Here is a 27,890-nt window from a genome sequence, read left to right as displayed (position 1 = left end):
TAATAATAAAAATACTAAAATAATAATAAATAAACAGCCAAACAAAAAGTGAATAAATGATTATTATTCATATTAATAATAATAATGTATAGTAATACATAAACAAGTAATAACTAACCTCTAACCATAAAAAAATGATTAAATTATTATTAGTTTTATATTATTATTATTAATGTAGCAGGTTTTCCAGGCATTGGGCCTGATGTGGGTCTGCCATTGTTACCGGTGACACCTTCAGCACATTTAAGCTGAATACCCAAGTGTGAGATTTGAGTCAATGACCATTCTGGCATCTTTGGTTTGTGTTGTTTATTTGATATTGGGGATGGGAGAAGGGAATGAGTGGGATACTTCTCTGGCTCAACTAGGTACAATTGGGACACTTTGTAGAAAAATGCTCGTTAGCGCTGTACTGACGCCAGCTGAATGCCGACCAACGCTTCCTGGCGCTTAAAAAATACTGTTTTGCTGCACTGTGCTAGAACTTGAATTTAACACCTTGGTTAACTTCAAAAGATCCTAGACTGTAGTGAGACTTGACTCCTGACACTCTGTTTAGCTCAAAAGTCCTGTAAACAGCTCATTTCAGCCCTTCACTGACTGAGGTAGCTCCTTGTAACTGCTTGTGCTGCTGCAACTCTCAACACTGCACACTGTACACTTTAACACTTAAGAGCCCAACCGCTGGTGCCCCCTTTACGCTTCAGGGTCCTCTCACTAGGCAACCCCTCTATACTTCAGGGTCCTCTCACTAGGCACCCCCTCTGACACTTCAGGGTACTCTGGCACCCCCTCTATACTTCAGGGTCCTCTCACTAGGCACCCCCTCTGACACTTCAGGGTACTCTGGCACCCCCTTTACCGCTAGCTAGCTTCTGGATCCCTTCGGATCTTCACCGGAGCGGTCCTCTTTCAGCTAGGCAGACCCCCAGGGGCAGTTACAGTACTCACAAACTGGGAATGCTTTCCTGGAACTGGACCCCCTCAACTCCGCTGGTCCTCGGCACACCGGATCCTCTCTGCAGCTCAGCTCCGCTCTCAGGTCCCCTCAGGCAAGCTGCCTTGGACACCCGATCCTTCTGACAGGAGGAGAGACACCCATACTCTCCCGCCTGGGACTCTGCTTCCCGCCAAAGACGCTGCGTCATGCGCTCCCCTCAAACTTATACCTACTCCCAGAATCCTGTGCGGCAGAATCTGCCTTTCTGGGGTAGATACATGCCTGAATGTGCCATTGATTGGGTTTCCTCCACTGCCCAATGAGAACCCTTCTCATGGAGCCAGTGGAGAGACTCCCCACTCTCAATAGCAACACCTGGGAGACATGACAGCCCAGCTGAAAACCATGGCCCTGCTGTTAGGCAGCCAAGGCCCACTATACTATGCCTAGCACCTACCTTGTAAGGCGCTACATCAATAATAATAATAATTTTCAAAAAATAATAATAAAAATAAATAAACACCCAAAAAAAGTGGATAAATGATTATTATTCATATTAATAATAATAATATATTCATATTATTATTATTATTATTGTTGTTGTTATTAATAATAATAATAATGAATATAATAATAATAAACACCCAACCACGAAATGAATAAATTATTATTATTATTATTATTAATAATAATAATACTATATTCATATTAATATCCGTTTTATTATAATTAATACTAATATTAAGAATAATTAATATAATTAATATAATAATGTTTATTTTTTGTTAGTATGTATGTATATATATATATATATATATATATATATATATATATATATATATATATATATATATATATTTATATATATATAAAAGATGGAAGGATGAAAAAAATGACTGAAGAGCCGCATTAACAGAAACGTACCACATAATTGCCCGTGTTAGGGACAAATCTTCCAAACTCAGCACTGTTGGTAAGAATTATTTTTGCTTCTACTGAGTCCCATTTTTGTTTTCCATATACAGGAAGCCATGCGGAAAATGGGGAGAGTCGGCAAAATCGTCCTTCCCAATCCTGAACTCAGAAGGTAAGACAGGTGACGCGTTTCGGTTTGTCCTTCTTCAGGGATGATAGGGTATGACATATCTACAATCACACTACAATACACTTTTGTGATTACATACTGTACATACCCATAAATGTACTACATAACGCACTACATCAAAGACTGGTACATTTACAAACCGAAATTGTATGGAGAAGCCAAGCATCACATAGTGCATCTATAGCCCAGCCTGCGAGGTATTAGTAGTGTCATATTATGGTCTGTTATGATGTATGCATAGATTGTTTCTGATGTCAAATGTTTTTTTCTCTTCTTCTTCTTCTTCTGCTCTAACATGTTGAAATCCAATACAATCTATATATACATCATAATAGACCATAATATGACACTACTAATAACTCGCAGGCCGGGGTATATAATCTTAGAGGAATAGTGCCCCATCATTGGTATCAATGGGAGTAATAGTGCCCCATCATTGGTGTCAGTGGGAGGAATAGTGCCCCATCATTGGTGTCAGTGGGAGGAATCGTGCCCCATCCTTGGTGTCAGTAAGAGGAATAGTGCCCCATCATTGGTATTAGTGGGAGGAATAGTGCCCCATTATTGGTGTTAGTGGGAGGAATGGTGCCCCATCCTTGGTGTCAGTAAGAGGAATAGTGCCCCATCATTGGTATTAGTGGGAGGAATAGTGCCCCATTATTGGTGTTAGTGGGAGGAATGGTGCCCCATCATTGGTGTCAGTGGGAGGAATAGTGCCCCATCATTGGTATCAGTGGGAGGAATAGTGCCTCATCATTGGTGTCAGTGGGAGGAATAGTGCCCCATCATTGGTGTCAGTGGGAGGAATAGTGCCCCATCATTGGTATCCATGAGAGGAATAGTGCCTCATCATTGGTGTCAGTGGGAGGAATAGTGCCCCATCATTGGTGTCAGTGGGAGGAATAGTGCCCCATCATTGGTATCCATGAGAGGAATAGTGCCCCATTATTGGTGTTAGTGGGAGGAATAGTGCCTCATCATTGGTGTCAGTAAGAGGAATAGTGCCCCGTCATTGGTGTCAGTGGGAGGAATAGTGCCCCATCATTGGTGTCAGTGGGAGGAATAGTGTCCCATCATTGGTGTCAGTAAGAGGAATAGTGCCCCATCATTGGTGCCAGTAAGAGGAATAGTGCCCCATCATTGGTGTCAGTGGAGGGAATAGTGCCCCATTATTGGTGTCAGTGGGAGGAATTGTGTCCCATCATTGTTGTCAGTAGCAGGAATAATTCCCCATCTGTGTTATCAATGGGAGAAATAGTGGAATAATTGCTGACAATGTGGGGAATAACATCTCAAGGGCCAGCTAAAAGCAAGCAAAGGGCCATATCTGGCCCCCGGGCTGCATTTTAGAGACCCCTGCCCTAAACCATGCAATATGATTGTGCACTCAGTTTTCATGCAGTCAGGCCGGCCCTTGCACTATAATCCATATCTGTACAATCTCCTTTAGATTTACCAAAGCGATATAATAGAACAGATCTATTCTATCCAATCAATCTGTGTCTGATCCGGCAGGCCCTTGATGATAGATCTAAAGAAGATTGTACAATCAGATTGTACAATGTATGGTGAGCTTAAAATAGATCATACAAGCAGATTGTAATATTCATGGCCAGTTAAAGTGGAGTAAAAATCTGTAGGATGATTCCAATCTCCAGCATCCATGGATTTTGGCCAGACTGACTCTTTAAAATTGTGTAGTTTAAGCACTTGCTGTGAATTACATGAGTAATAAAATATTCAATCTGCATTGAATAATCTGCTGGCCCTTATAATGGTTTAACTCGGTTAATTCCTTAATACAGGACCCCACCCTGGTCAGTGTTCTGTGCTGGAGAGAAGTATTGATGGGGCGTGGGTGCCACCTGCTGGAGTAAATGTAGATGACAAATTGTTACTGTATATGCTAGAGCAGCGCCCAGTTCAGTCCCCAGGGGTGAAGTTCCTTCCATAGATTTAGTGGCCTTTTAGGGCTCATTCACACTGATCCCATTGGACAGCAATGCCCATTATAATGCCAACATATAGAAAAAGTAATTTGTCTTATGTTATATTACTTGTGTTCACCCCATTAGGCTGCATTGGCATGCACTGTACATAAGCAGCATTCCACCATGCCTATAATTAAATAGAAGTTTACAAAAAAAGGAAAACATTGCTATGTGTTTTAACAATGCAAAGCACAGCACCACATAAACTCCTAATTTTCGGCAGGAATGCCAAAAACAAATTTTTTTTTTTTTTTTTTTTTTTTTTTTTAAAGGCAGATTGCTAAAATCAGGGGCCTCAAAACTTTTCAGTATGACAACCACATCAGTTTATTTTTGTAATCAGCATGATATGATTGAGAACAACAGCAAAAAAACTTCAGCAAAACAAAGAAAATAAATTTACAAACAAGCTTGATCCCAACAGATCCTTTCTTACATCAGGTCCCCCATCAGAATGCCCCCTTACATCATTTCCCCCTTTACATCAGTATACCCATCAGTGTCCCCATCAGAGTGCCCCCTTACATCAGTTCCCCCATCAGAATGCCCCTATATCAGCGCCCCCATCAGAATGCCCCCTTACGTCAGTGCCCCCATCAGAATGCCCCTCCTTACATCAGTGCCCCTATTAGAATGCCCCCTTGCATTAGTGTGCCCATCAGAGTGCCCCATTACATCAGTGTCCCAATCAGTGCCTCCCTTACATCATTGTCCCCATCAGAGTGACCCCCTTACATCAGTGCCCCCATTAGAATGCCCCCCTTACATCAGTGCTCCCATCATAGTGCCTCCTTACATCAGTGTCTTTATCAGTGCCCCCTTACATCAGTGTCCCCATCAGAGAGCCCCCTTACATCAGTTCCCCCTTTACATCAGTATACCCATCAGTGTCCCCATCAGAGTGCCCCCTTACATCAGTTCCCCCATCAGAATGCCCCTATATCAGCGCCCCCATCAGAATGCCCCCTTACATCAGTGCCCCCCATCAGAATGCCCCTCCTTACATCAGTGCCCCATACTAGAATGCCCCCTTGCATCAGTGTGCCCATCAGAGTGCCACATTACATCAGTGTCCCAATCAGTGCCTCCCTTACAACATTGTCCCCATCAGAGTGACCCCCTTACATCAGTGCCCCCATTAGAATGCCCCCCTTACATCAGTGTCCCCATCAGAGTGCCCCCTTACATCAGTTCCCCCATCAGAATGCCCCTATATCAGCACCCCCATCAGAATGCCCCCTTACGTCAGTGCCCCCATCAGAATGCCCCTCCTTACATCAGTGCCCCTATTAGAATGCCCCCTTGCATTAGTGTGCCCATCAGAGTGCCACATTACATCAGTGTCCCAATCAGTGCCTCCCTTACATCATTGTCCCCATCAGAGTGACCCCCTTACATCAGTGCCCCCATTAGAATGCCCCCCTAACATCAGTGCTCCCATCATAGTGCCTCCTTACATCAGTGTCTTTATCAGTGCCCCCTTACATCAGTGCCCCCATCCGAGTGCCCCCTTACATCAGTGCCCCCCATCAGAGTGCCCCCTTACATCAGTGTCACCATCACAGTGCCACCTTTCATTAGGTGTCCCCATCAGAGTGCTCCCTTACATGAGGTGTCCCCATCAGAGTGCCCCCCTTACATCAGTGTCCCCATCAGAGTGCCCCCTTACATCAGTGTCCCCATCACAGTGCCACCTTTCATTAGGTGTCCCCATCAGAGTCCTCCCATACATGAGGTGTCCCCATCAGAGTGCCTCCCTTACATCAGTCTTACATCAGTGCCCACATGCATAATTGATGCATTGATTATCAGTGCAGACCCCCCCCCCCCCGTCCCGTCCCGTCAGGAGTGCCCACCTAAAGTGCCCACTAGGATTGCCACATCATCCCTTTAAACCAGGACACATAATAATTACACAGGTTCTGAGGCTAATATAATGTACATAAGGCACTAATAAGTTTTATTACCACCTTAATCAGCCTCAGATCCTGGTTTAAAGAGATGAGGTGGCAACCCTAGTGCCCACCAGGGATGCCAACCCATGCACCACCAGGGATTTGAATCAGTGCACACCAGGGATGCCAATCGGTGCCCATCAGTAATGACTGTCAGCGCCTCTTCATCAGTGCTGCCTATCAATGCTGCCTATCAGTGCAACCTATCAGTGCCCATCAGTGCCATCTATCAGTGCTGCATATTAGTGCTCATCAGTGCCACCTATCAATGCTGCCTATCAGTGCTCATCAGTGCTGCATATCAGTGCTCATCAGTGCTGCCTATCAGTGCCTATCATTGCTGCCTGTTAGTGCTCATCAGTGCCACCTATCAATGCTGCCTATCAGTGCTCAACAGTGCTGCCTATCAGTGCCCATCAGTGCTGCATATCAGTGCCCATCAGTGCTGCATATCAGTGCCTATCAGTGCTGCCTATTAGTGCTCATCAGTACCACCTATCAGTGCCCATCAGTGCTGCCTATCAATGCCAGCTATTAATGCTCATCAGTGGCAACTATCAGTGCCCATCAGTGCCGTCTATCAGTGCCCATCAGTGCCTGCCTATCAGTGCCCATCAGTGCTGTATATCAGTGCCGCCTATCAGTGCCCAACAGTGCTGCATATCAGTGCCGCCTATCAGTGCCCAACAGTACTGTATATCAGTGCCTGCCTATCAGTGCCCATCAGTGCTGTATATCAGTGCAGCCTATCAGTGCTGCATATTAGTGCCTTATCATCAGTGCTCGTCAGTGAAGGAGAAACTTACTTATTTACAAAATTTTATAACAGAAACGAAGAAAAAAATGTTTTTCTTCAAAGTGTTCCGCTTTTTTTTTTTTTTTTTAAGCAAAAAATAAAAAACCCAGCGTTGTTTAAAAGAAAAATGATAAAAGGTTCATATGGGTAGAGTGTTGCATGACCGCGCAATTGTCATTTAAAGTGCTGACAGCGCTGAAAGATGAAAATTGGCCTGGGCAGGAAGGGGGGGGGGGGGGAGGGCCGGTATCAAGGTGGTTAAAGGGCAGTGAAAAGGTTGCATTTCAGCATTAAAGGAAGTGGTAAAATATCGCATCTCCTGGCAGGATCAACAAACCAAAGTCTGCTCTGTGTCTGTGAAGTATAGAATTACGGCACAGAGAGATTTTACTATTTTACTGCCAATAAGAATTTACTTCTGAATTTTTCAGTTATCAGAGCAGAGATAACAGTGATGGATACAATCAGCGAACGATCGGTGTCACGCTTTGTCACACAGCGAGGATAACGGCTGTCACTTCTGTCATCTGCAGGTTCTATGAGAAGAAGTACGGGGTGTACCTAAAGCTGTACCAGCACCAGCGGGAGTATCAGACCATTATGGAAGAGAACTGATAGAAAGGAACTTCCACCTATAGAACATGAAGACCGCATTCATCACACAACCTCCTGATACTGGAATCCAGAATATTGATTCATTCATCAAATTATTGTCATCACACATCATAATACCGATTTATTGGAGACCGCAATCAATCCAAAAAAAGGGGCGGGATCAGTCAATCTTTAGGCAAACCTGTTCTTTATTTGTATCTGGCAACTGATTTGCTTCCATGCCAAACTACAGACAAAATACAAAAACAAAAATCACATGCTCCCCCTTTTTCTCCCACACTAAGACCCCTTTCAAACTTGTGCAACCTGAAAGTCGTGTGATTTTGACACGACTTGAAGCAATGTCTGTATAATGTTGAAGTCTATGGACCTCAAGTCGCATCAAAGTCTGACCAAAGTAGTGCAGGGGCTACTTGGAAATCGCTGCGACTTGAAGTCACACAGATATGAACGTTACTTATTGGAAATCATGGGGTATGACTTGTCATGCGACTTTGCTGTCCCAAGTTGCACAAGTGTGAAAGGGGTCTAAAACTGAAGTTGAATCCACTTATATTTTGCACACACCCATCCATCCACCCACCTATCCACCCACCCACCCACCCTTCCATCCACCCATCAACCCACCCATCCACTCATCCATCTACCCACCCATCCACCCACCCATCCATCCTTCCACCCACCCTTCAACCCATCCACCCATCCATCCATCCACCCACCCGTCAACTCACCCACCCACCCATCCACCCACCTATCCACCCTACCAACCACCCTTCAACCCATACACCCACCCACCCATCCACCCTTCCACCCACCCTTCAACCCATCCATCCACCCACCCACCCTTCCACCCACCCTTCAACCCATCCATCCACCCACCCACCCTTCCACCCACCCTTCAACCCATCCACCCATCAACCCATCCACCCACCCATTCACCCATCAACCCACCCATCCATCAAACCATCCACCCACCCATCCACACTTCCACCCACCCATCCACCCACCTATCCAACCACCCACCCATCCACATTTCCACCCACCCATCCACCCACCCATCCAACCACCCATCCACCCACCCATCCACACTTCCACCCACACATCCACCCACCCTTCCACCCACCTATCCACCCTTCCACCCACCCTTCCATCCACCCACCCATCCACCCTTCCACCCACCCATCCAACCACCCATCCAACCACCCATCCAACCACCCTTACACCCACCCACCCATCCATCCATCCACCCACCCTACCACCCATCTATCCACCCACCCATCAACCCAACCCACCTATCCACCCACACATCCACCCTACCAACCACCCTTCAACCCATCCACCCACCCACCCATCAACCCTATCCAGCCACCCACCCACCCATCAACCCATCCACCCACCCATTCACCCATCAACCCACCCATCCATCCACCCATCAACCCATCCACCCACCCATCCACCCTTCCACCCACCTATCCACCCACCCATCCATCCAACCACCCATCCAACCACCCTTCCATCCACCCACCCTACCACCCATCCATCCACCCACGCTACCACTCACCCTACCACCCACCCAACCACCCATCCATCAAAATGCTTTTGAATGTTTTCAAATTAAAATTTTTCCTGTTTAACCACTTTAGCTTCGGAAGATTTACCCCCCTTCATGACCAGGCCATTTTTTGCCAACTACACTGCGTTGTTTTAACTGACAGTTGCGCAGTTGTGCGACGCTGTACCCAAATAAAATGTTTGTCCTTTTTTTCCCTACAAATAGAGCCTATTTTGGTTGTATTTGATCACCTCTGCTGTTATTTTTTGGCGGCGATCAGCGACTAATAGCAGGACTGCAATATTGCAGCAGACGAATCGGACATCTAACTGACACTTTTGACACTTTTTGGGGACCAGTGCCACTAATGCAGTGATCAGTGCTAAAAAGTATGAACTGTCACTGTATTAATGACACTGGCAGGGAAGGGGCTAACATGTTGAGCGCTCAAAGGGTTAATTGTGTTCCTAGGGAGTGCTTACTTACTGTGGGGGAGGTGCTTTGACCGGGGGGAAAGTAAAGATCCATGTTCCTGCTTAGCAGACACATAGGATCAGCACATTTCCCTCTCACAGAATGGCGGTCTGCCTTTTTTACATAGGCAGACCACTGTTCTGCCTGTCTCCAAAACAATCTGCGGACATTGCATCTGCCTCACTCACTGATTGGCTCCCGCTGGGTCCAATCACAGCAGAAGAAGGTCACCAGCAGCGCGCGCATGTGCCCCAGACCATGAAATGTCAGAACATGCACTAGATACGCAATCTGGCACAGAGCGGCTGCCATGGCACAGTATATGTGCGTGGGGTGGTCTGCAAGTGGTTATTACTTACCTTATCCCATTACTGGGTCTCTGTGCTTCTCTATGCCAGGGTTTCTCAAACTTTTTCCAGTCAAGGCACCCTTTACTACAATGTAAACAAAAAGAAATGAATAGTTTTCCGCACTGCAACGCCATCCATACACATAGGACACCCAACATTAGAGGCGATTTATTCTTTGAAAGCAAATAGACTTGTGTACACTGGTACTGACTAGTATACCGGGGTTTCCTTTTTCCTCATTATCTTTGCCCCTCACATCTAACATGACCCCAGTGCTCATATAGAGGGGAATGTGGGGGGGGGGGTCAAAAAGGGATGGTGTGTAGGTGTCCATTATACTCCATTTCAACCAAGTGGCGGCCATTGGGGGCTCAGGGGGGCCGACCCCCCCCCCCCCATCCATGGATCCGGCCCCCTAATCTACATGCAGGGCGCCGGACGCATGGATTCCAATAGGGTTTTTTTTTTTTAAGCACGTGATTAGAGCCAGAGGCTCTAACACATAGTTGCCAACATTTGAAAAACATTTCCAGGGACACTTTGCAGCACAGCTATCAATCACCACACCCACTTCCATGAAGCTCCGCCCACTTACGTAACTGCGCATGCGCTCGCCCGGCCGAGCTTGTACAAGCTTTCCCGAGCCCGGCAGGCGTCAGAACGGCGCATGTGCAGTTACGATGTTGGCCCGCAACCATTTTTTTTACGGGCGCCGGCTGCCTGTAACGGGCATTTTACGGGCAGTCTGATTGACAAGCGCTTGCAGGGACAATGTAAATTACCCGGGACCGGCTCCTATTTGCCGGGACTGTCCCTGCAAAAATGGGACAGTTGGCAAGTATGTCTAATAGGCTTCAAAAAAGGGTGGGGGCGGGGGGGCAGGGCACTGGGCCCTGAGCCCGCCCAGTTGTGTGACACTCGACTCAGGTCAGGTTAAAGGTGACAAGCGAGGACGTGTCCGTTCTGGCGCGGGGGGGAGGGGGGTGGAAGTGCGGGTGCGGACAACGGGGGGGGGGTGATTTTGGGCACCTTTTTTTAGAATGTTAATCAATAAATAAACTTGTAACTTGTATTTTACGGAGTTTCTCATGTTTTACCTGTCTTTCATTATGCAGAGGATTGGTGGATTGTTGCATTCTGGAGGCTTTCTGGTGTTTTATGAGATGAAGTGCTCCCCCGGGGCTGATTAAACCTCTATATAGGAATAGGTAGTATAACCGCAATAAAAGAGACAGCCTCTGATTCCAATAAAATACAGTTACAATATGGGAAAGTTACAGCTTCCATATGTTACCAGAGGCTGAACGATGGAATGCATTCACCATGAACAGCAGCTGGGGGAAAGATTGAGCAAAGAGGACCTGTCATCGTATATTCTGCATTTCTATGTCAAATGTAAAGCCTAACCCCAGCCTAACAGCTAGACACAGAATGCACAGAGCGTATGTGGACTGTGCCAAAGATTTGTAGCTCTCTTTGGCCAGTTTTTTGACTGGCCATACAACCTACTGGTGGAACCAAAGAAAATGATTCAATTTCCCCATCCATGCACTCAATGTGGATGGGGCAACCTTCCCGCTGGGCTATTGTATTCTGACAGCAGGGAGATTTTCCCACTCATCGGCATCGCAGGCTATAGCCGGTGGCACTGATCGAGATACATTTTCCAGCAGGCTGGCTGTACACAAGTCGATCGATATATCAACTTGCGTACCAACCAGCCTGCCTATACATAGATCGAAACTCTAGTGTCTATCCACTTTAGAGGAGACCAGATTGTGACTAGTGGAGTAAACTGTTTCCTTAGGGCTGGTGCACACCAGATGCAGTCCAGTGCGTTTTTATTCTGCATTAAAAATGCATGGACTGTGTTAAACATGGATTCCAATGGCCCTAGTTCTCACCAGTGAACACATCTGGAATGTGGCAAAACACATGCATTTTTGATTCTTAATTGAGATGGAGAAATAAGAGGGAAAAAATGCACTAAAATGTATCAAAAATTAACTCAAATTGTGGTGTGAACCAGCCCCTAGGGACAGTGAGCAATGGCATTAAAAAGGTTAGTAGGAGGAATATTGCCCAATCGGTGGCCGATATGCACTTTCCCCGATATATCGGTAACGGCCGATATTGCTGATATTTTTGTGACGTCATTCTGCCTTCTTAGGCCGCCTCCCTCGCCTTGGACAGCCTTATCTGGAGTCGGGACTAGTATCACAGCCATACACCCACCCACAGCAGCCCGGTGCCAGCCAGCCACCCACATTCACAGGCCCTGTACCAGCCAGCCAAAGGCACTGTACCAGCGAGCCAGCCATCCACCCACAGGCACTGTACCAGCCAGCCAGCCACAGGCCCTGTACCAGCCAGCCACCCACAGCCCCTGTGCCAGCCAGCCACCCACCACAGGGTGCCTGACAGCCAGCCACCCACCACAGGGTGCCATACAGCCAGCCACCCACCACAGGGTGCCAAACAGGGTGTCAGACAGCCAGCCACCCACAGGCACTGTACCAGCCAGCCGCCCACAGGCCCTGTACCAGCCAGCCACCCACAACCCCTGTGCCAGCCACCCACCTACCACAGGGTGCCAGCCAGCCACCCACCACAGGGTGCCAGCCACCACAATGTGCCAGACAGCCAGTCATCCACCACAGGGTGCCAGCCAGCCACCCACCACAGGGTGCCAGCCAGCCACCCACCACAGGGTGCCAGCCAGCCAGCCACCACAATGTGCCAGACAGCCAGTCATCCACCACAGGGTGCCAGCCAGCCACCCACCACAGGGTGCCAGCCAGCCACCCACCACAGGGTGCCAGCAAGCCAGCCATTAAGCATTAAACAAAAATTAACATGTTTAGTACCAGATTTGTGTCAAAAAATGTCTTTATTTTTCAAAACTTTAAATGTACAAAATATCGGCCCATATCGGCCGATACTGATACGTTGTAACCAAAATATCGGTATCGGCCCTAAAAAAACATATCAGTCTATCCCTATTTGCCACTCATCCAGTTCTAGTGATTCATTCAAATCAGCTTCCCATTTTTCCATATATCCTTGTCTCTTAGCCTCGTATATTGTTAGTATATTGTATATTTCCCATATGTGACCCCTAAGCTTGTCAAACTTGTCGCATAAATATTCCATACAGGTCATACAGACTACAACTGTTTTGCATTTTAATGAATGAAGATATTGTGCTAACTGGGAGTATTATCGAAATTTCAATTTATTCATCAATAACATAGAGGATGGAATCAGTAGCTCAATCTCAGTTTTCCCGGATGACACAAAGATATTCAGGGCAAAAGCTTCTCATCAAGATATAGAAATCTTACAGAATGACCTGAACAAAATAACAGAGTGGGCAACTACATGGCAAACAAGATTTAATGTAGAGAAGTGTAAGGTATTGCACTTGGGGGCAAAAAACATAAACGCAAATTATGCTCTAGGGGGGGGAACCTCTGGGGGAATCCAGAATGGAGACGGATTTGGGGGTCCTAGTAGAAGATAGATTAGGCAATAGCATGCAATGTCAAGCTGTAGCTGCCAAAAGCCGGCAGAATATTGGCATGCATAAGGAAGGGGATGTATTCCAGAGATGAGACTATAATCCTTCCACTTTATAAAACTCTGGTCCGACCGCATCTGGAGTATTCTGTCCAGTTCTGGTCGCCGGTCCTCAGGAGGGATGTGTTGGAGCAGGAGAGAGTCCAGAGAAGGAATTATTGAGGAGCAATTACAAGCGCTTAATTTATTGTAGTGTATATAGCCACAGGGGAAGGGGCTACCTATAGCGCTTGCAATGATTATGCAATTTTAGTGGTGCTAATTAAAGTGCTAACAGTGCGTCAAAATTATAACTGTGAATGCAGGAAGGAAGATTTTAAATGGGATGGGTACACTTGAATTGCTGAATTTAAAATTTCTGAAAGTGCTACCAGTGCATAGGCCAGGGGTACTCAAATGTAAACTTGAAAGGTCCACTTACAAATTTTCCATTCAGTCCGAGGTCCGGAAAAGTAACCGACAAATTCCAAATACAGAACGCCAACAACAAAAAAAGGCATTCCCCAAAACTTGCCCCCATCCAATGCAGAGCGACCATTGTGCGTGCCCCCATTAATGCAGAGTGACCAGTGTGCGTGCCCCCAATAATGCAGATTGACCAGTGTGCGTGCCCCCAATAATGCAGATTGACCAGTGTGCGTGCCCCCAATAATGCAGATTGACCAGCGTGCGTGCCCCCAATAATGCAGATTGACCAGCGTGCGTGCCCCCATTAATGCAGAGTGACCAGTGTGCGTGCCCCCATTAATGCAGAGTGACCAGTGTGCGTGCCCCCGAATAATGCAGATTGACCAGCGTGCGTGCCCCCAATAATGCAGATTGACCAGTGTGCGTGCCCCCAATAATGCAGATTGACCAGTGTGCGTGCCCCCAATAATGCAGATTGACCAGCGTGCGTGCCCCCAATAATGCAGAGTGACCAGTGTGCGTGCCCCCAATAATGCAGGTTGACCAGTGTGGGTGCCCCCAATAATGCAGAGTGACCAGTGTGCGTGCCCCCAATAATGCAGATTGACCAGTGTGCGTGCCCCCAATAATGCAGATTGACCAGTGTGCGTGCCCCCAATAATGCAGATTGACCAGTGTGCGTGCCCCCAATAATGCAGATTGACCAGTGTGCGTGCCCCCAATAATGCAGATTGACCAGTGTGCGTGCCCCCATTAATGCAGAGTGACCAGTGTGCGTGCCCCCAATAATGCAGATTGACCAGTGTGCGTGCCCCCATTAATGCAGAGTGACCAGTGTGCGTGCCCCCAATAATGCAGATTGACCAGTGTGCATGCCCCCATTAATGCAGAGTGACCAGTGTGCGTGCCCCCAATAATGCAGATTGACCAGTGTGCATGCCCCCAATAATGCAGAGTGACCAGGGAGTGGCTGTGTTTTACACTGGCAGCGCTGCATGATTACAAAAAGCCGAGTACAAGTTCTTACCCGACGGAGAGGATATCCTACAAAGTCCCGCCTCCTGGACACCTGCTCCTATGATAGACGTCACCAGTGTTCTCTCTATCATAGGTAAGAGCCGGCCCAGGAGGCGGGACTTTGTAGGACATCCTCTCCGCCGCAGAAGAACTTGTACTCGGCTTTTTGTAATCATGCAGCGCTGCCAGTGCAAAACACAGCCACTCCGATCCTCTCAATTCTGCCCCCCGCTGAGACAGAAGAAATCAGACCGCTTCGGCGGTCCAGATTTAAGTCCATGTGGGTCCGGAGGCGGCCCGGAGTCCACCTATTGAGGATCCCGGGCATAGGCAATAGATATTGAATACAAACAAGTTGATGAACACACCTAAGGTGCTTACTGTGCTATAAGTGCATCAAAATAAATTTAAAGCGGAGTTTCGGGCACAAAAACAATTTTTTTTTTTGTGCCCCTCCGCTAGGTAGAGCTCACCTGAAAAGGAATTGGATAGTTATTTTTATTTTTTTTGTTTACTTACCTTGTAATTGAAGATCGAAGATACTCACCTCAGAGTACTTCCTCCCTCGGAGCCGCGGCTCTCCCCTTCACTTCCTGTCTCGCTATGATTCATGGGAGCTGAACGTCATAGCTCCCAGGAATCAATGCGACGGCACCGGCCCCGCTCGTCATTTCCGGGCGACGCCGCGCCGGAAGTGACGAGAGGGGCCGGTGCAGGCGCATTCTGGGACAAGAAGACGCGGAAGAAGACACAGAAGAGGACCGCCCCGGCTTCAGCTGCCCACAACAGAGATGGAAACGCTGTGGAAGAAATTTTATAAGTAAGTATTTCTTCTAAAAGGTAAGTGCGAACCGGGACAGATCAGAGGCTAGCCATTGTGGAATGTGCTAGCCCTGACTGTCCCGGGGGTATGTTCAGCAAAAAATCATTTCTGTGCCCGGAACTCCGCTTTAATTTATTCTCCTTGGAGAGGAGACGCCTGAGAGGGGACATGATAGCGATTTACAAATACCTCAATGGTGATCCTAGCATAGGTAAAAAATAAACGATTTAGTCTCAATGAGTGCAAGAAGACGCCTGGCCACACAATAAGATTAGAGGAGAGGTGGTTTAACCTTAAGCTATGTAAGGGGTTCTTCACTGTAAGGGCGTGAGAATGTGGAACTCTCTTCCAAAATTGGTGGTATCTGCGGGGAGTATGGCTGCTTTTAAAAGACTCTTGGATGTGCATCTCACAGATCACAACATTCAGGGTTATTATGGGAAACGATCAGGCCACTGACACACACCTGCACAGGTTGAACTGGATGGACTGGTGTCTTTATTCAACCTCAACTACTATGTAACTATGTAAGGGTCCTTTCACACGGCCGCTCCGCTTGTCCGCAAATCATCCCATCCGTTTGCGGATGATTTGCGGACATAATGTAAGTGAATGGCACTGCGGGTGTCAGCGGAATACCATCCGCTGACATCCGATTTTCCTCCTTTCAGTTCTGTTCCGTTTTTACGAATGGAACAGAACCCTATTTTTTCTTCCGTGTAAAAAACGGAAAGGAAGGAAAATCGGATGTCAGCGGTGTCATCCGCTGACATCCGCAGTGCCATATACTTACATTATGTCCGCATATCATCCGCAAACGGATGGGATGATATGCGGGCACACGGAGCGGATGACAGAAATGTCATCCGCTCCGTGAAAAAAAAAAAAAAAAAAGTCCCGCAGCGGAGCTCTCACACGGAGCGGCCGTGTGAAAGGACCCTAACTCAGATCTTGGTAGTTGATGTTTTTCTATCAGGGTTTGTCTAGACAACACACCAATTACTTACAGTGTTGCCAACCTACAGCCAAGGTTTTACTGGCATTTCCAAAAGTTACAAAATTACAGTTTTAAGTGCAAGTTTCAGTTCTTAAGCTACAAACAAGTACACTAAGCAAATAGCAATATGATTTAAGGTGGATATTAAGGCTAAAAGCATATGTCCTATTTTATTTTTCATATAGTAAGTAGCTCAGGGACAGGGAAAGAAATTAGAATGGGAACACACATGAAATCAACTCTCAGAGTGACACTGACCGCAGTGTTCAGCAGTCCATACAGCACAGAAAGGTGCTCCGGCTGCTCCACTCGGCTCTCATGCACTATGACATCACACGACGTGCTCAGGCACCGCCTCCGCCAGACCCGCCCCCCTGCCGGCGCAGCTTGAACACAATGTAGCAGGCACTTTGATGGTCTTGGCTGAATCTTGACCGGAACTGTGCATGCAGAGCCAGGGGCAGACTGGCAACTTTTGGCCCAGGGGGCAAGTACAAACCAGAGGTCTGTGGTGCAGTGACTCGGCCCCTCTCCAACTTTCCCTCATCCCCCCACACACTCTCCCAATCCTCCGCCTGACCCCCATTACAAGCTGAAGCCCTGCTCCAGATACTCTCTACTTACCGGCTGAATCCGGGTTCCCGACCTGCCCAGCAGGGGGAGGTTGGCGGGAGCTGGGACAGCTCAGTCGGGGCTGGCCAGGGCAGAAGAGTCTCTAGTGGAGCATGGAACCTGCCTCTGCTCAGACACAGTTTACACCATTAATGCTGGGGGGGGGGGGGCTGTGCTTTGTCCTTGTCTTTAACCCGCACTCAGTAGGTCAGCCGCAGGGACTCTACTTCTCTTCACCAGGAATCCTTTAGGCATGTCTGTGGCAGAAGTGGTGCAGTCTTTTTACGGGGAATCAGAGCAGCCCAGGGGGCAATTGCCCCCCCCCCCCCGGCCCAGTCCTCCCCTGCGCAGAGCATCACAGCCATATTTTTTAATAGCAATCTTTTCCTATCACTGGCATTTACTGGCAGGGGAAAAGTGCCCATTTTTTACTGGATGCCAGTAAAAATACTGACGGCTGGCAACACTGATTACGTACCCTTAAAATGTCAGAAGTCACAATGCTTTAACAGCTGTGATGGATTCTACATGTTATATAGAGTAAAACCTTCGATTTCGAACATAATTCGTTCCGAAAACATGCTTGGAATCCAAAGCACTCGTATATCAAAGCGAAATTCCCATAAGAAATAATGGAAACTCAGATGATTCGTTCCACAACCATTTATTCATAAGTCCTTCAGTCTATAGTCCATGTAAAAAGATGATAGCAATGTGACTTCAAGGCAACTTCAGGGAATGCCTGGGAAATTTTCCTGAAATGTCAAATCAAAATCACATCAATTAACCACTTTAGCCCCGGAGGATGTGGCTGCTCAAAGACCAGGCCCTATTGTGCGATTCGGCACTGCGTGACTTTAACGGACTATTGCGTGGTCGTGCAACGCTGTACCCAAATTAAATTGACGTCCTTTTTTTCACACAAACAGACCTTTCTTTTGATGGTATTTGATCACCTGTGCTATTTTTATTTTTTGCACTATAGACAAAAAAAGAGCAACAATTTTGAAAAAATAATATTTTTCACATTTTTTTATATCAAATTGTCCAAAAAAATGTAAAAATCTAAATTTTTTAACATTTTAGGCCAATTTGTTTTCTGCTACATATTTTCATTGGTTTGCGCAAAAGTTATTGCGTTTACTAACTACGGGAAAGATTTATGTCATTTTTATTGTTTTTTTTTTAACTAGTAATGGCGGCGATCCGCAATTTTTTTTTTTTGCGGGACTGCGACATTGCGGCGGACAGATCGGACCCCTGACTGACATTTTTTACACTTTTGGGGGTACCAGTGACATTACTACAGTAATCAGTGCTATACATATGCACTGTTACTGTAAAAATGACACTGGCAGGGAAGGGATTAACTTTATTGGCGATCAAGGGGTTAAGTGTGTCCCTAGGGGCGTGGCTAGTGAAGTAATCACAGAGACATAGGATCCTACATAGCAGGATCACATAGCCTCTGTCATTACTTCAGGGAGAATGACAGACAGCTGTGTTTACATCAGCCGTCTGTCTTTCTCCCTCTCCTGTGGAGGCTCGCAAGTGGCTGGCGGACACATGCGCTGGCTAGACAGGGAATGAGCGGGGGCGGGAGCGTGCCCCCGGCGGCGCGCGCGCGCTCGCTCGCCCCTACAGGCTCGTCACTTTGTACAAGTACTATGTCACTTTGCCCAGGAGAGGCTGACTGCCGCAGTAAATAGTCGTGCAGCGGTCGGCAAGTGGTTAAGATGAAGATTCGACTTGAAGCTCATGCACACTGCAGCTCAAAAAAAAATAAAAGCTGCTTTTACAGGCTGTTACAGGCATTTAAGCTTTTATTTCAGCTCGAAGAAGCTTATCCTTTTTTGTGCTCTTGTGCTTTTTATTGAGCTTCTTCAAGCTTCTTTGAGCTCCTTTGAGATTTTTTGAACAAAAACTTCCTTAACTCCCTTAGCGGTATCCCCGAGCGTGACTCGGGGTGGATTTTTTATGCTAGGATCGGTATCCCCGAGTCACGCTTGAGGTAGATGTGCAGAGCCTGCAGCGGGGTTCCTTACCTTCTCCTGGCGATCCAGCGAAGATCTCCCATTGCTGTGATCGCCAGCCGAGATCCCCGCCGCTTACCGTCGGTCTGATGACTTCCTGGTTCCATTCCCTGCAGCAGTAATGGTGCATGGGAGCGGAACTAGGAGGGAAATTCAAATGTTGCACAAAACACAAACACATAACATTTATATGTATTATGTATGTGTATATATATATATATATATATATATATATATATATATATATATATATGCCCTTATATATATATATATATATATATATATACATACATATATATATATATATATACACAGATATATATATATATATATATATATATATATATATACATACACATATATATATAACGCATGAATTATAAACTAATCAATAATATAATTTCATTATATAATATAATATATATGTATATATATATATATATATATATATATATATTATATAATAAAATTATATTATTAATTCAATTATAATTCATGCGTTTGTGTTTCAAATTTATCACATCTGGGATGTCTACTAGAGTCTTGTTTTGGTCAGGTTTAAAGCGGAGTTCCGGGCACAGAGGTCATTTTTTACTAAACATACCCCCGGGACACTCAGGGTTAGTACATTCCACAATGGCTAGCCTCTGATCTGTCCCGGTTCGCACTTACCTTTTAGAAGAAATACTTACTTATAAAATTTCTTCCACAGCGTTTCCATCTCTCTTGTGGGCAGCTGAAGCCGGCGCGGTCCTCTTCTGTGTCTTCTTCCGCGTCTTCTTGTCCCAGAATGCGCCTGCACCGGCCCCTCTCGTCACTTCCGGCGCGGCGTCGCCCGGAAATGACGAGCGGGGCCGGTGCCGTCGCATTGATTCCTGGGAGCTGTGACGTTCAGCTCCCAGGAATCATAGCGAGACAGGAAGTGACGGGGTGAGCCGCGGCTCCGAGGGAGGAAGTAATCTGAGGTGAGTATCTTCGATCTTCAATTACAAGGTAAGTAAACAAAAAAAAAAAAAAATAACTATCCAATTCCTTTTCAGGTGAGGTGTTCCTAGCGGAGGGGCACAAAAAAAAAATATCGTTTTTGTGCCCGGAACTCCGCTTTAACCACTTTAATACAGGGCACTTCCCTCCCTTCCTGCCCAGGCCAATTTTCCCCTTTTAGCGCTGTTGCAATTTGAATGACAATTGCGCAGTCATGCAACACTGTACCTACACCAAATTTATGTCATTTTCCCCCCACAAATAGAGCTTTCTTTTGGTGGTATTTGATCACCTGTGCGATTTTTACTTTTTGCTAAACAAATAAAAAAAGACCGAAAAGTTTGAAAAAAAAAAAAGTTTTTTGTTTATGTTATACAATTTTGTAAATAAATAAGTTTTTTCCTGCACTGATGAGCACTGATGAGACTGCACTGACAGGCACTGATGAGGAGGCACTGATGGGGTGGCACTGATGGGGTGGCACTGATAGGCGGCACTGATATGCGGCACTGATAGGCACTGATATGTGGCACTGATAGGTAGCACAGATATGCAGCATTGGTGGGCACTGATAGGTGGCACTGCTGGGCACTGATAGGCAGCATTGATGGACACTGATAGGTGGCACTGATGGGCACTGATAGGTGGCACTGACGGGCACTAATGGGCACTGATAGGCGGCACTGGTGGGCACTGATGGGCACTGATGGGTGGCACTGATGGGCGGCACTGATGGGCACTAATGGGCACTGATAGGCGGCACTGGTGGGCAATAATGGGCACTGGTGGGCGACACTAAAGGATGGCAATGATGGGCACTTGTGGGCAGCACTGATAGGGAGGACACTGGTGGGCATCACTGATGGGGAGGGCAATGGGGGGCTCCCTGAGCCCTGATTGCCATCCCTGGTGGCCATAGTGGGCATCCCTGGGGCCATAGTGGGCATCCCTGGGGTCATAGTGGGCATCCCTGGGGTCATAGTGGGCATCCCTGGTGGATCTAGTGGCATCCCCCCCCCCCGAGGGTCTGCACTGGTAATCAATGATCTGATCAGGCACGAACTAAGGAAAGCCGATCAACGGCTGTTCCTATTTACTATGTGACCAGCCGTGATTGGACACGGCTGATCACATGGTAAAGAGCCTCCGTCAGAGGCTCTTTACCGAGATCGGAGATGCAGGGTGTCAGACTGACACCTCGCATCACCGATCGCCGCTCTGCGCGCCCCCGGGGGGCGCCCAGAGCTGTGTTATCCTGCCGCCGTCATATGACGTCCGGTCAGGATAACACAACCACATTCCCGCCGTCATTTTGTAATAGGGCGGGCGGGAAGTGGTTAAGTCAGTAATTACTAAGAATTGTAGGCCTATAATACATAACGCCAAATTTCCATGCAAAAAATTGTACCGATTTTGGTACATAATTCCTGACATAATCATACCGCCAGGGAGGTTAAAGTCTATGGGCACAAGTCGGATAGAAGTCACCTTGTAGTAGTAAGTACAGGAAACTTTTCTAAAGGCGAAGCGACTTCAGTAGCGCTAATTAAGACAGCTCTCATTGACTAAAATGAGACGTGACCCTACTCGTATTGCAAGACCTTGCTGATTTATTAAGTTAAAATGTATAATTTCTAAAAAAAAAAAAAATTGCTCATCTTGGTAAACACTCGCAGACCAAGTTACTCGCAAATCCAAGGTTTCACTGTATATATATATATATATATATCTAGTACTGTACATATTTTTTTTCTTGTGCCAGGAAGGAATAGAAAAAGATTTCACACTTTTTTATAGCCGATGACCCCATATTGCCCTCTTAGATGTGATAATTGCAGGTGTCCTATTGTGCTGTACAGGATTTCCAGGGAGGGGAGGTGAATGACTGTACTGAAAATAATACATTACCATAAGGGCAGGATCCAACTACAGCACATGTGTCAGGGTATATGTACTAGCATGCACTGGTGAGCTATGAAATAAATGTAATACTGATATTACCCACAGCGCATATCCTTAAACAAAATAATACTATTTGTGTGCTGGGTGGTGTGTTAAACCAAAAAACATGTGATGCTGGAAATTATATGCAAAAAAAAATATATATATATATATATATATATATCATTTAACCCCTTGGCGTGAGGTCTATTGTTGTATGTGTTGTGCTGTGACTTTTTTTTTTATGTTTTATTTTTATTTGTGCATTGTGGCACATCTAATGATTGTTAAGCTGCAATAAATTACATTTTTGGTCTTGGGTTTATTGCCACTTTAACCATTTCTGGACCGGAAGATTTGCCCCCTTAATGACCAGGCCATATTTTGCGATTCGGCACTGCGTTACTAACGGACAATTGCGCGGTCGTGCAACGCTATACCCAAATAAAATTGATGTCCTTTTATTTTCCCCACAAATAGAGCTTTCTTTTGGTGGTATTTGATCACCTGTGCGATTTTTATTTTTTTGCGCTATGAACAAAAAAAAGAAGAGCGTCCATTCTGAAAAAAAATATATATTTTTTTCACATTCTGCTATATAACATTCTCAAAAAAAAAAATGTAAAAATCTAAATTTTTTAACATTTTAGGCCAATTTGTTTTCTGCTACGTATTTTTGATAAAAAAAAAAAATGTAATAAACGTATTTTGATTGTTTTGCGCAAAAGTTATCGCGTCTACTAACTACAGGAAAGATTTATGTCATTTTTATTTTTTATTTTTTTTCTAGTAATGGCAGCGATCTGCAATTTTTTTGCGGGACTGCGATATTGCGGCGGACAGATCGGACCCCTAACCGACATTTTTGACACTTTTGGAGGGACCAGTGACATTACTACAGTAATCAGTGCTAAAAATATGAACTGTTACTGTAATAATGACACTGGCAGGGAAGGGGTTAACACTGTGGGTGATCAAAGCTTTAAATGTGAGCCTAGGGGAGTGATTCTAACTGTGGGGGGGGCGTGGCTTGTGAAATGATCATAGAGACATGTGATCCCATATAGAGGGATCACACTCTCTGTGATCATTCCAGGGAGAAGAATGGCCAGCTGGGTTTACAACAGCTGACCGTCCTTCTCTCTCAGCGGGAAGCGATCGCGGGTGTCAGGCGGCAATCGGAGCCGCCTGCCCCGTGTATCGGAGTCCCCGCTAGCTGCAGGCGCGAAACCGACGTAGGTCTACGTTGGTTCGAGCAGGAGAGCCGCACTGCCACAGTAAAAAGGCGGCGGGCGGTTGGGAACCGGTTAAGGTGGCTATGCATGTAAAGTTTTGACAGATGCAATTTGTGGGACTTTGATTTGGATCCTCCTGGCTTCAATTACCAGATGGGTTATAGGAGCATAGAAGAGTGATGACAGGAAGATACCCAGTGGTCCATCATGTCTGCCGCCTTTGTATTTGTTTTGTTTTTACTTTTTTTGTCTGAGTATAGATCTATGTTTGTCCCATGCATGTTTGTTGATTGTCTCTGTTCCATAGTTGCCAACATTTAAAAAAAAATTTTAGGGGCACTTTGCAGCACATTTATCAATTACCGCACCCACTTCCCTGAAGCTCCGCCCACTCTGCATAATTAATCTCGCCTACTTATCAGATTATAGCGTCTACTCAATATAGAGAGAATTACAGGAGATTAAAAAGGGAATTTCAAACTTAAAGCGGAGTTCCACCCGAAATTTATACTTACCTCCATCTTCTCGCTCCCGGTCACCTGAAAAACAAATGGATAATCGCAATTTTTTTTTTTTTTCACTTACCTTTTAGAGAAAATATACTCACCTTACTTCCTTCTTCCTCCCCTCGGCGGCCACTTACCTTTCAGGAGAAATACTTACCTTGAAATTGTCTTCTCCAGCGCTGCCATCTCAGGTGTGGGCAGCTTGAAGCCAGCACGATCCTCTTCCGCGTCCTCTTCGGTCCTCTTCCTCCTTCTTCGGTCCCACGATGCACTGCACCGGCCCCGACGTCAGTTCCGGGGCGCGCGCGTCATTCCCTTCTAAACAGCTTCTGGGCATGCCCAGAAGCTGTGGAGGGATGACGCGCGCGACCCGGAAGTGACGTCGGGGCCGGTGCAGTGCATCGTGGGACCGAAGAAGGAGGAAGAGGACCGAAGAGGACGCGGAAGAGGATCGTGCTGGCTTCAAGCTGCCCACACCTGAGATGGCAGCGCTGGAGAAGACAATTTCAAGGTAAGTATTTCTCCTGAAAGGTAAGTGCAACCCGGGACAGATCAGAGGCTAGCCATTGTGGAATGTACTAGCCCTGACTGTCCCGGGGGTATTTTTGTAAAAAAATGTATAACCAGGGTGGAACTCCGCTTTAAGGCCACAGTAGCAGAGTTGGAATAATTCTCCCATTCAGCTGCACTACTTCTGAGTAACATTTTATGGGCAGCCCGATTAACAGGCGCTTCCAGGGACAATGTAAATTACCTGGGACCAGTGTTGGGGGTAACTAGTTACAAAGTAACGGATTACAGTAACTACGTGACTTTTTTTGGTAACGAAGTAACGTAACTAGTTACAATACTAATATTGGTAACTACACTACTTTACTAGGCTATAGAAGGTAACTACACTACTTTACTAGGCTATAGGAACGCGCTTTCCTGCGTTACCCAAGCCGTGCGATACAATTGTTATTTGGAAGAATAGAGAGGGATGAAGTTTATGACTTTTTGTTGAATTTTATGTTTTATTCTGTTTTTTCAGGTTTTGTTCTCATGTTTCCCAAAGCCTGTGTTTATCCAATAAACTCCATGCAGAAAGAGTGTCATGTCATGTATCATCTTCTACACGGTCAATTAAGAAAGAGGAAAGTAAAGTAATAAGCAGTGAAGTTACTTTTCAAACGCAGTAACTAGTAAAGTAATCTCGTTACAATTTACAGAAGTAACTAGTTACATTTTTTGAGTAACTACTCCAACACTGCCTGGGACAGGCTTCTATTTCCAGGGACTGTCCAAGGAAAAAAGGGACAGTTAGCAAGTATGCTGTTCCAAGAATCAACTGCTCCTTGGGTATTTATCCATGTATTTAGGTCTCAATTATTTTGCTTTTTCCTTTTTTCTTTCCTCCAGACAGTTCATATTAAGTTCCTGTAGTCTCTCCTGATATGTCTTATACCGCTGACCTTTCTCCTTTTTTGCTACACGTCTCTGGACTTGTTCTACCTTATCAATAACTTATTGTAAGTGAGATCGCGAGAATTGGACCCAGTATTCTAAGTGAGGCCTAAAAAATAAAGATCTATATATTGGAAACAGGACCTCCTTCCTCCTGCTGCCGGTGACCCCTCTAGTGGTATAAAGATATATATAGAGGAATCAGGACCTCTTTCCTCCTGCCGGTGACCCCTGTAGTGATAATACAATCTACAGTATATAGAGGAATCAGGACCTCCTTCCTCCTGCTGGTGACCCCTCTAGTGATATAAAGATCTATATAGAGAAGTCAGGACCCCCTTCTTCCTGCTGGCGATCCCTCTAGTGATATACAGATCTACAGTATATGGAGGAATCGGGACCCCATTCATTCTGCTGGTGATCCCTCTAGTGATGTAAAGATATATATAGAGCAATCGGGACCTCCTTCCTCCTGCTAGTGATCCCTCTGGTGATATCTAAAAAACGATATAGAGGAATCAGGACCTCCTTCCTCCTGCTAGTGACCCCCCTAGTGATATAAAGATCTATATAGAGGAATCAGGACCTCCTTTCTCCTGCTGGTCATTCCCCTAATGCAGGGGTCTCCAAACTTTCTAAACAACTGCCCAGTTTACTGTCATCCAGTGTTTAGGGGGGCCGTACTGTGGCTGGTGGGAGTAAAAAATGCCATGCCGTCAATGGGAGAAAGCAATACCCCATTATTGGTGTCAGTAGGAGGAATACTACCCCATCATTGGTGTTGGTGGAAGTAATAGTCCCCCAAGGGCTTAGATAAAGGCAAGCAAAAAGCAACATCCATCCCCGGACCACAGTTTAGAGACCAATGCTCTAGTCATAACTAAAGTTCTATATAGAGGAATCAAGACCTCCTTCTTCCTGCTAATGGTCCCCCCAGTTATAATAAAGACTTAAATAGGGGAATCAGGACCTCCTTCTTCCTGCTGGTGACTCCTCTAGTGATGCACCCCAGAATTCTATTTCCTTTCCACACTACCAGGCCACGCTGTGGCTCATTTTGGAATCATTTGAAATAGGCACAACAAATCTTTTTCTTTTGCAGTTCTGGCCAACATTAGAACCATAATATTGTACTCTATCAGGGGATTATTTTTCCTCAAGTGCATTATTTAGCATTGAAAATCTGGAACCATAGTTTCCACTGCTCTGTTCCATGTTACAAACGTCTCCAGGAATATTAAACCTATTGTACGCGTTTGTGTCATCAGCGAAAAAGACATACCTTATCCACTAAACCTTCAGTTATATCACTTACAGGCAGAATAAATAGAACAGGACCTAGTCCAGAACTTTGTGGTACACCATTAATGACTGGTCTCTCTTCTCAACGAACCCCATTTACAACCACACTCTTATATCTATCCTTTAGCCAACTGCATATCCATTGAACCATCCAAGGGTTAAGTCCTAGCTTGTAGAACTTTTGTATGCGATCATTATAGTGAGGTGGACACTAACGAACCAAAAGGACCTTCACTGATCAGTAGAGCCTTTTTTAAAACAGAAGCTACCTCTCTATCCCACTTTACAGTGGTTTATTGGAGGACTATTGTGTTCTCTTTTCCATTGCCCAGTCCCACCTTTTACCAATTGTACTTTGACAGCAACGCATTTATAGCATTTGTACATATATAGCATTTGTACATATATAGTATGTACAAAAAATGCCAGGATGATATAAATCCTGTGGAGAGTTACATCATCCTGGCCCGACCAGTAGAGAAGATGGACAGAAAACTGAGAGAAGATGGCAGTGACGGAACGATGAGGGGGAGCACAGACTTACACATTTTAGCAAGAACTGGCGACCAGTCCTCAGGAGGGATGTGTTGGAGCTGGAGAGAGTCCAGAGAAGGGCAACTAAACTAATTAGGGGATTGGAGGACCTAAATTCTGAAGAGCATCTGCAATCGCTTGATTTATTCTCCCTGGAGAAGAGATGCCTGAGAGGGGACATGATAGCAATTTATAAATACCTCAATGGTGATCTCAGCATAGAAAAAAAGCTATTCAGTCAAAAGGATTGCATGAGGACTCGAGGGCATACAATGCGATTAGAGGAGAAGCTTTTTAACCTCAGGCAACGCAGGGGGGTCCTTTACTGTTAGGGCTACAGGATTGTGGAATTCTCTACCACAAGAGGTGGTTTCTGCGGGAAGTATGGCTACTTTCAAAAGACTCTTCATCTCAAGGATCAGAACATTCAGGGGTATGAGAGATGATTACAGCCATACTCGTCTACACAGGTTGAACTGGATGGACTCAGGCATGTCCAACCTGTGGCCCGGGGGCCGCATGCGGCCCGGAACCGCAGGCAATGCGGCCCACTGCCCCCTGACAATTTTTTTTTTGTTGCTGGGGAGGAAGGAAGTCGGGTCGGGAGCACAGCCACAGCAGCTTCCAACTAACGTTAGGCAGAGGCTGCCTCGGAGGAGAGGGGGGGCGGGGGAGGCGAACATGTGCAGTGTTTC

General features: G+C 45.9%; 1 protein-coding gene across 1 annotated transcript in view; it reads left to right on the top strand.

The window, feature by feature from the left end:
- The window catches only part of FGGY (FGGY carbohydrate kinase domain containing), a 433,297-nt gene extending 425,755 nt beyond the window's left edge, over positions 1-7,542 (top strand). Inside the window, exons 15-16 of the mRNA XM_082264806.1 lie at positions 1,966-2,027; positions 7,321-7,542. Of these exons, the coding sequence (XP_082120932.1) occupies positions 1,966-2,027; positions 7,321-7,402 (144 nt within the window). The 3' untranslated portion in view covers positions 7,403-7,542. The remainder of the gene's footprint in view (positions 1-1,965; positions 2,028-7,320) is intronic.
- The last annotated feature ends 20,348 nt before the right edge of the window (positions 7,543-27,890 follow it).

This window comes from Pelophylax lessonae, assembly GCF_965119305.1.
Source record: "Pelophylax lessonae genome assembly, chromosome: 8".
Lineage (NCBI taxonomy): Eukaryota > Metazoa > Chordata > Amphibia > Anura > Ranidae > Pelophylax > Pelophylax lessonae.
This window is presented reverse-complemented; position numbering and strand designations above follow the sequence as displayed.